The sequence below is a fragment of the Macrobrachium nipponense genome, chromosome 3 (assembly GCF_015104395.2).
Source record: "Macrobrachium nipponense isolate FS-2020 chromosome 3, ASM1510439v2, whole genome shotgun sequence".
Classification (NCBI taxonomy): Eukaryota; Metazoa; Arthropoda; class Malacostraca; order Decapoda; family Palaemonidae; genus Macrobrachium; species Macrobrachium nipponense.
Genome location: NC_087202.1, coordinates 102,420,612 through 102,430,547, shown reverse-complemented (window position 1 = coordinate 102,430,547; position 9,936 = coordinate 102,420,612). Strand labels below are relative to the sequence as shown.

At 39.8% G+C, this 9,936-nt stretch overlaps 1 protein-coding gene and 1 long non-coding RNA gene across 5 annotated transcripts in view; one reads left to right on the top strand and one right to left on the bottom strand.

Annotated features, from left to right (window-relative positions):
- The window catches only part of LOC135221922 (serine/threonine-protein kinase/endoribonuclease IRE1-like), a gene marked incomplete at its 3' end in the record, with an annotated part of 223,076 nt that overhangs the window by 18,658 nt on the left and 194,482 nt on the right, over nt 1-9,936 (bottom strand). Inside the window, 1 exon segment of one of the 3 annotated variants that reach the window (XM_064259946.1) lies at nt 1,461-1,556. Coding sequence (XP_064116016.1) covers nt 1,461-1,556 — 96 coding nt within the window. 3 annotated transcript variants of the gene reach the window in all.
- The window catches only part of LOC135221926 (uncharacterized), a 189,201-nt gene that overhangs the window by 172,763 nt on the left and 6,502 nt on the right, over nt 1-9,936 (top strand). For both annotated transcript variants that reach the window (XR_010316124.1, XR_010316125.1), the window contains exon 3: nt 1,778-1,906. This is a non-coding gene — a long non-coding RNA (uncharacterized LOC135221926). The remainder of the gene's footprint in view (nt 1-1,777; nt 1,907-9,936) is intronic.

Sequence of the window (9,936 nt, the reverse complement as noted above, 5' to 3'; positions counted from 1 at the left end):
TTGCTGGGATAACTTTTTAGCATGCCACCGCTTACTATTTTCTGTCACTGTGATCCCAAGCTTCAGAGTAGCAAAAAATCATAATGAGATTTTTTTCTAATAGCTCTAGTGTTGTCAATTTTTATCCTAGAGAGCACCTTTTAGTCTTGGTTCTCAGAAAAATGATTGAAATTTATCCTTTCATTAAAATCTCCCAAAAGTATAAAAAAAAGGGAAGAAAAAATAGCACAGTTGAAAATGAAAATTTGTATAACATTTTTCTTTACATACTTACTATAAAACAAACTTAGTGATAGAAAGGAAATGAAAAATTTCTAATTTCTTTTTAAAATGCCCTAGAGTCGTGAAATTTGATCCTAGAGAGCACATTATCACATTTTTTGTAAAATGACTGAAATTTCTCCTAAAATCATCAAAATCCCCCAATGTAAAAAAAGTGAGAAAAAATAGAGTTGAGTGTACGTAGCTGAAAATGAAAATTTGTATACGATGCCTTACTTGACTTATCTTGGCACAAACCATTAGTGACAGGAATTTTAAATATTTTCTATCATATAACTGATTAACTTCATTTTCATTTGTATATACACTTCTTTATATGTTTTGTAAAAAAATAATGTAATAAGAAAGTATTAATATTTTATATATTTCTGGGTGTGACTGATGTGTGTGTGCTTACGTGCGTGAGGTCCCTCCAACATGCCTGGCTAAGTACTTCTTGGGAGTTTAATGACAACTATTTCTTGTGATTATAAAAAATAAAAGTTCTTCACTAGGGGCTAAAAAGAGTCAATTTGCCAAGATGTAGAATATGTCCCATGGCACTTAGTTAAATAAGGTTCAACCTGTACCTTTACCTATGCATTTGTGAGTGATCATTAAAAATACACATTACAATCTTATTGTTTGGTACAGAACTCGTGGTTACAGGCAAAATATTGTAAATAAAAATACTGTACTTAGAAGAAAATTTCTGGTGCTGTATTTCATTTTGCATACTCAGAATGAAAAAACACACCCAAAAAGTCAAAAGAATGAGTTGAAAATTGTTAAAAGCAGTGTGTCAATATGTCATAAGTAACTTGGGGGTTGGATTTTGGATTTGCATGGGTACATCATAAATGATCCAAATGGTTCAAGTCAAATAAATGAGTTGGTTTTTTTCTGAGTAACACATGTTATGTCTTCTATGGTAATGATGAATCAAAGAGGTACTATATGTACTTGCTAAACTTGGTATCTAATTAAATCTCCCATCTCAATGGCCAAAATATTCTATGGATGCTATTGTAAAACAACAATTAGTATTGGGAGATTACACAGTTACAAGGTTTAATGGAAAGATGCACAGACAAAAAGACACTAGCAAATATCAACACAAGCCACTCTTGACAAAAGAGCACAACAAAAACAAGCAAAAAAACACAACACTTATGACAAAATAAAGAAATTCTGTCCACCTCAATAGTAGCATCTCCCTGGATGACTACAGATTCCTCACAATCAATGGAGGCAGATATGGAAGGGTTTCCACCTTCACAAGTGTCAGAAGCCTCCTGAAACATCAAAGGTGAAAATGCAAAATGTGCAAAAACAAATTTGTAATGCATTCAAGGAAAATTTGGGTGTATAAAGCCAGGAAATGCCTGCTTCTTCTTAAAAATACTTACTATTTTTCAGCTGTCTACTTTTCCCAGTACATAATTATAATTCTTAATTTTTCAAAACATTCTTAAGCATTTTTGTTACTTGTGAATGAATTCTGATTACATTACAGGAGATTGTAAGCAAGAGATCATACCTATGCAAAGAACATATGGCCATTGGAAATGAATATTGAAGCAAGTTCTCACAGCACGTAATATAAATCATAAACCAACACCGAGTTATTACAGAAGCATTTCTGGTAAGCAGGATTTAGTGTTTAGTGATGTGATGAGTGATTGAGTTTGGTGTGAAGAAAAATGCTAGGGATGCAGTATTTCCAAAGTAAACAATTGATTATACAGGTAAGAATTTAATTAATAAATAATTAACATTTTAAAATCTGATAATTTTTTTTCATAATTCCATACATGCAAGCCTCTTGTTTTACTTTAGCTACAATGCTTGCAACAATACAGTCTGTGGTGGGTATTCTTCTATTAGTGAAAACTTTAACACCTACATCCCAATGTCATTAGCTGCTAAAATACAATAAAGCAGTCATATAGGAAAAATTGACCAAGTTCAGCATCAGTTTTAAACTACATATATTCAACTTGAATAAAAAGCTCAACAAGGCAATCAATCATTTGTGCGCACCCAATCGAAAGGACCCTTGTTGGAATTCCTTACATCACTGATGCTCTGAGATCTAAAACATATTGCACATAATGTTACTTTCCCTTCTTTGTTTATAGGATTTCTACATGCCTACCTTGGTTCCATTTTCCCCAATATCTCTGGTTTTCCCCCTCTCTCCCAGAATTCGCATTGCCTTCTGACCCCCCCCATTCTCGTTCCCCTTTCTTCGCTATTCCCTCAAGTATTCTTTTCATTATTATTTGTGACACTGTTTTATATTCTTACTTTCCTTGACCACAAGCTGCTAATACCATTTGCTTTTTATTTTCTGTGAGATTTGCTTGTTCCAATACACAAAACCCTTAGCTTCACCTTCATGCATGCTTTTCCCCATTGCTCTGTTACACTCTGATTCTGCCTTTAGTACTTAATTAAAAAGTCTCTTATCTTTTCATTAGATTCTGTTCCTATTTCAAAATAGTTTTTTGTTTTACTGTTATTCTCCATAAGCGTGTCTTTCAGATAAACTTCATCTAGTCTGGATAGGATTATCTTTGAACCCTCTGTACCCTAAGTTCATCTACGTATTCCTTCCACTAGCTCTAGGGCTTCCCCTTTTAAGCTCATTCTTACTTTACTCTATCTAGCCAATCTTCAACTTATCCTCTTCATCATCCTTTGTATTCGCCTTGTATCCCGCTAAATCTCGGACAACCCCTCCATTTTAACTCCCGTTGTTCACAATATGATGTAACCATCTTTAATCGACCACGCTACTGCTACCAGCTTGAATATTTTCCTAGCTTAAACTTTCCTGTGCCAAAAATGTGCAATCTACCCACCTGTTCACATTCCTCAGTCCCAGTATACTACAGCTTAAGACTTTGAAAACCACATGACATACAACCCACAAACTCCTATAAGACAGAGAGCTCTCTTCTACCCTACCAAAAACCAGTTCCGTATGTCCTCTACCGCACATTCTGTTATTGTTAATCTTTCCACCCCACAGATTACCATCTTGTCTTCTGTGATGTCACAACAAGTTAAATACGTACATCATGGCATTTTCTAAAATCAAACACATTTCCCATACATTGAACATCGACTACATTTCACCAATACAGAAAATATAAATAAAATAACTAACTAAACTGATATGTAATCAATCAAGACAAAGTTCCGTCTTATTTTCAGATCTATTACGGGCCCCCAAGGAAATCTTGGGCCCCCAATAAGCCTAACTCCAGTGATAAGTAAGGATGTTTTGATTTCCCGACTTCGCTGACAGGCTGGTCGTGACCCTTACGGCCAGGAGGTGGAGGATGCAGACCATCAAGAATTTTTTTCTACCTATACTCTGAAGTTGTTGATCTCATTCGTGAGTGTAATGGCTTAGCAGACGAACTGTGGCAACCACTTTGGATTTATCTTAGGGTATCAAAGCCTTGCTAGGGCCTAAGAAAAAGTTGAAGGCATCTCTAGGGTTGCCATGCTCTAAACATGCTGGCAGCATTCTTAATCAGGTGATTAAGAATGCAGGTCTCTCAAATTGCTACCTCCACCTCTTCCTTGGCATAATCGGGTTTACATAACCACCATGGTTGCATTGCAGTCTAGACAAGTTGATCGAGACCTCGTTCATCTAGGCCCAGGAATATCTTTAGACAAAATCAAAGCAGAGGGGCCATCCTTTGTCTTTCAGGAAGCTGCTAGCTACCTTGGAGTCCAACTGTTTCACTGGCTTTCCAGGCTCTTTCATGGCTTGACCTGTGATCAACGGCAGTGGCGAGGATCTCTTTCTTTCACTGCTATGGACAACTTAAGAAAATGCTCCCCTTCATTAGGTTGCTGCAGTCTGGTGGGAAGATGATCTCTTACTTGACCCACTTAACAGATAACATGTGGGGCAACTGGTTGCTTATAAGAAGGGATGCTGCCTTCTCCAAGTTCTCAAAATTTGTCAATAAAGATTCCATATTAGCTTTGAGGAATGGAGATATTTTAAATTCATCTCTCTTTCCTAAGGATCAGTTTGATTTTGCAGTCAAAAGACATAGAGTGGATAATAATGATGGAATTGTGCATCAAGCTGTCTCAAAATTATCTGGCTTTCTTGTGCTGGCAATTATAAACGGGCAAACCTCAAACATCTCGTTTCTCATAAGAAATCTCAAGTTACGATATGGCTGCGCAGTTCGTGTACCCTCTGCATCTCCAACCAAGAAAACTCCTAAGCAACAGCCCTTTCAGCCCCATTTTTCCAGGCCTGGGAGAGGAAGCAGAGGCAGGGCTAGGGGAGGTAGAAGATAGAGAGGGCACCCCTACCCACTTTCTGCCATTGGTGGGGAAGGTGCCTGGCGAGCCATTTGGGCAACTTGGCAGCAGTTCGGGGCAGAAACCTGGGTAGAAGACGTTCTACGGGTGGGATATCTACTCCCCTTCAAGTTTCTCCCTCATTCTTGAGGGTCCACTTCACTTATAAAACTTACTCTCAAGGTTTGCAAAAGCATCTAGCTCTCCTAGAGGAAATGAGGAAAATGATGGAAGAAGGAGCTGTGGAGATTGTGAAGGACCCATCTCCAGGATTCTACAGCAGTGTCTTTCAGGTTTTCAGAGCATCAGGCACTTGGAGACTGGTAATAGACCTGTCGACTTAATCTTTTCACCAGGAAGACTGTTCAAAATGGAAGTACCTACACAGTTCTTCAAGCCATAAAGGAGAATAACTTCATGCTCACAACAGATCTCAAGTATGCATATTTACAGATTCCAATCCATCAATTTTCCTGGAAGTTTCTAAGCTTCAGTCTGGGAGAGTGAGTTACCAATTAAGGTTCTTTGCTTTGGCCATTCAACAGCTCCAAAAATCTTCACTAGATTGTTCACCCTAGTTTCAATATGGGCTCATTCTCAGGGAATACAAATCTTAAGATACCTCAATGACGGACTAGTCCTGGTAAGTTCTCAGGTAAAGGTAATCTAAGACAGGGATAGTCATCTTCAATTTTGTCACATCTTGGGCATCATGATAAAATTTGAAATAAACTTCATACCCAGTCAAAAGAATTCTTTACCTGGGCATGCTAATAGACATGACAGCAGTGAAGGTATTCTCATCAACCATCAAACCAACACCTAGAAAACTTCAGGAATTTTGCCCCGTCCTTCCTGTCCAGACAGGAGCAACCCACTTGTCAGTGGCTGGTCATTCTAGGTTACTTGTCATCCTTGGAGAAATTAGTTGCTCACAGTCTACTCCACATATGGTCTCTCCAATGGAGACTTTTAAGAGTTTTGGTGCCCTTCAAGGGTTCTCCCTTGTTCCAAGTTCCTCTCTAAGCAGAAGTGAGGAAGGACTTAGCTTGGTGGCTGGACAACAGGAACCTGACCATAGGGGTGCTCTTTCATTCACCCCCCTCTAAAGATTCTTCTGTTCTTGGATGCCTCTACCGAGGGTTAGGGTCACACTTGGAAGATCTCCTGACATCAGGGGTGTGGGATCACCAAGACCAACTGCATCATATCAACATCCTAGATATAAAAACAGTCTTCCTAGCACTTCAGGAATTTAAGAAAGGGTAACAGGGCACTCCACTGGAACATCTAACAACATTACAGTGGTAGCTTATGTAACCAAACTGGGCACTAGTGTCTCGTCATCTTGACAGTACAATTGCACCAGTGGGTGGTTTCTCACTGTGAATCTCCCAGCATGATACAACCCAGGTAAGAGGAACATGGTGGCAGACAAGCAGAGTTGTTGGGGTCACATTCTGAGAACAGTGTGGTCTCTGCATCAGGAAGTGGTGGAAAAAGCCATCAGTAGACCTTGATGCAATCAGGCATAACAAAAAACTAGAGGTATTTTGTTAAGTTATTGCAGAACCTCGGGACATGGCAGAGGATATACCCTTCAATATCTTTGGGACAATCTAGACATCTCCACCTTTCCCCAAAATAACTTACAAATTTTAATAAACCTTTAGTATTGTGTAATGAATGTGACTGATATAAAATAACAGATATGGTGGTAATGATAACGCAGTAGTCGAAAGTCAAATGGAATCCCCCTCTCTCTCTCTCTCTCTCTCTCTCTCTCTCTCTCTCTCTCGTAACAGGAGTTCACATTCTCTTAACCCAGATGTCTAGCTGCTTAACTTAACAGACCAGAGGTATATGACTCCTTACTATGTCCTACTTTGGGGAGGAAGTGAACCCAGGTGTGCTGAACCTCCAGTCGGTTCTGAGGTTTTCTCTATCCTCACTCCAAGAGTAAGCCTCCTTCATGTTAAGACCAAAGATTTATTCTGTATGTGAACAAATGACAAATTTTAAAAATATTTGTATTATAACAAACCTGCGGTCATAACATATGTGGTCCACCTCAAGCTACCCCTCATTTAATTACCTGGGCTAAAGGAAACTCGTGAGTTACAGCTAAGATAGGATAGGATAGGGCACGTCGGCTGTGCCCTCCTCCTTTCCACTATCTTGGCTAACTCCTGTTGCCCCTAAAATCCTTGTAATTTTCTTAACCGGACTCCAGCAGGTGCTAGAGAATTTCCCTTACGTATAAAGACTGCAGGTTTGTTAGTTATGAAAAATACAAACTGATTTAAAATTTGTCTTTTTGAAAACATAACCACTGTTTTTTTTCTATTTGGAGAACTGGAAACCTAATGATACCTATGTTTCTATTATTACTATGTGTTATCTTTGACATTGTAGTATATAGGAAAATCTTTTATGAGTAGTTGACTACTGATGTAACTTATAAACACTGCCCTGTAGAACTCTGTGGGAAATTCTTCAAATAATATCATCAATCATGCTTGAAAGGTACAGCCTATTAAAAAGTTTACAATAAAAATTGGCAAATGACCACGGATATTATTTTTGTAGTATCACTTTAATAAAATTAATGTTACTCAGCTTAGCTAACGTTGTACATATCAGCCACCATACTATGATTATTTTTCTCTATGCTACTGTGAAGTCCCCTATTGATTGCTGTGACTCAAAGGGCATCCTCACTCAAAAAAGAAAGAAAAAAAAATCTGCATGATGCACCGAATATGCTCCAGAAACAGATCCAACGCTTCTGATTCAAACAATCTTTAACGCATTTTTCAGAAGCTACTGTAATTACGAGTGCATGTCAGACATTGCAAGCTTTCCCACCTTATGTGCTGAACTCTTTCCAATTTGTATATATAGAATTATTAACCATTTTTCCAGATGTGAGAAAACACATCGGGTTGTATTTAATCTCTCTCTCTTCCCTAATGTCAAATGCTACTTTTAAGCTCGCAAGAGTTCTTGACTTGTCCGAGATTTTATATTAATAAATCAGAACACACCTTAACTCTGCCTCTTTACTTGCTGCCTCATTATACTAGTGACCCCAAAGACGACCCACACTGCCAGCACCAGCCTATCCAACAACAAAGCCGCAGCAACAGCAAGCACCCACCTGCCACCCTTCACAACCCAGAGGCCTGGTTCTTCAGAGTGGAAACCTTCTTAAGGTCTAAGATCTCCTCCAAATCTGACAAAGCCGATGCTGCCTCGAGTTCCTGCCAGACAACATCCTTGAATAAATTGTGGAATGGCTCACCAACCAAAAGACCACTGTCACCTAAGAAGTGCTGAAGGACCAACTTAGGTCATCCTTCCACATGCCGCCTGCCTATAAAGCATACAAGTTCTTAGACAGCATGGGGCAGCAATAGGAGACCAACGGCCATCGTATGTCTACAAGTAACTGCAGTGGCTGTTTACGATGCCCGCCACAGATGGCCACTGAGACAACGTAGGACATTGTGAAAGGGGTCCTAATCACAAAATTACCCTGCCAAATAGTTGCGGCCTTCTCAAACACATCAACCATGGACCTTAAGTTCCTTTAAGATGGATGACACTGTCAACCTGGCCCACAAGTTGACTGAGCCTACACAACCATCTGTAGCAGCAGCAGCCCCACAGCCAGAGCAGCAGACCAATGCAGAGATGGATAGCGATCCAAAGGGCCCCACTGCCCCCAAAACTGCTACTGGAGTTTCATTTGGAAAAAAAAGCAAAAACAAAACAGAAGAACATTCCAACCATTGGAAGTTTGGGAATGAGCGGCTTAAAATTGTAAAACAACTGCATGTCAAAAAAAAAACTTGCACAGGGGTCACAGCAGCAACTCGACAAGTTTAATGTTTGCGATGGGCAGACTGGTTGCCTTGTAAGAGAAACTGCACCCACTTTCTGTTCTTTCTTCCGGGTACAGGCAAAATGACTTCATATGTTTTTTCATAACAGACGGAAGATCAAATATGGAGTTCCTGGTCAACAGTGCTTGCAAGTCATTCTACCAGCTAACCCGCACAAACACCTCAATCCAACCCCAGCACTTTACAGAAGTCTACTGCCAACGGAGTCCCACTAAAAATATGGGGGAAGAGGACCATGAACAGTTGTTCATCAGGAAGCAGTACAACTGGACATTCATCAAAGCAGAAGTAACAATTGCACTTGAGGAGTAGACTTCCTGAAAGCCCACAACATGATGGTGGATGTAGCAAAACAGCATCTGATCATGCAACCTGCCCCTATAGCCCCATTCTGACTCCAGCACCAGAGATAAGTCGCCTCTTACAGGTATTGCTGGAGATATTTAAGGACGACATGCAACCCAACCTGAGCAAACCCACAAGCACCATGTCCAGCACCAAATAGTCAACGAAGGTTCCTAGTGCATGCCCGTTTCAGACAATTGACCCCAGAAAAACCTATCCACGCCAGACTAAGCTTTCCAGGACATGGAACAACAGAAATATGCCAAAAAGCCTCCAGCCCTTTCACATGGGGACCCTGCAGCAACTACCAGAGACTCAACATCAAGACAGTACCTGGCCAGTACCCAACATCGTCATCATAACAAACCAGATGGAGGGCGCCAAAATATTTATGAAGATTGATATACTGAAGGGATACCTCCAAGTCCCAGTTGCAAATGGAGGACGTAAATAAAACTGCCATTATCACCCCTTTTGGCACGTACACCTTCAACAACAGCTGCTTTGGTCTTAGGAATTTGTGTGTGATTCCAACATCTGATGGATGAAATCCTGGGAAACTTACCTTTCTGCATCATTTACGTCAATAACATACTCATATTCAGCCGCAACGTCAAACAACACGAGCTAGGTCCTGCATATACACAAAGAAAATGGACTTACATAGTCCAAAAGGACAAATGTGAATGCACAAAACCAGTCCATACATAGGGGAATTCCTGAGACACCAAATAAGCACTGAAGGCGTCAAGCCTCTCCCGACAAAGGTCTAAGCAATCACCGACTTTCTAAAGCAAACAACAATCAATGCAGTTCAAGAATTCATGGAATGATATTACCACCTTTTCATACCCATCCTTGCTGTAATGGCTCCAATATATGATTGCTTAAAGGGAAAACCTAAAAAATTATGTTAGTATGAAAAACATAATAAAGACTTCATCCTAGCCACAAAATCACTGACCTCTGCTGCCACACTAATCTCTCCGTTAATCCATAGGTTTCTCACAAATCTCACCACAGCAACGGACACGAGTAGCACAGTAATGAGTGCAGTACTTGAATAAGACATGGACGATGG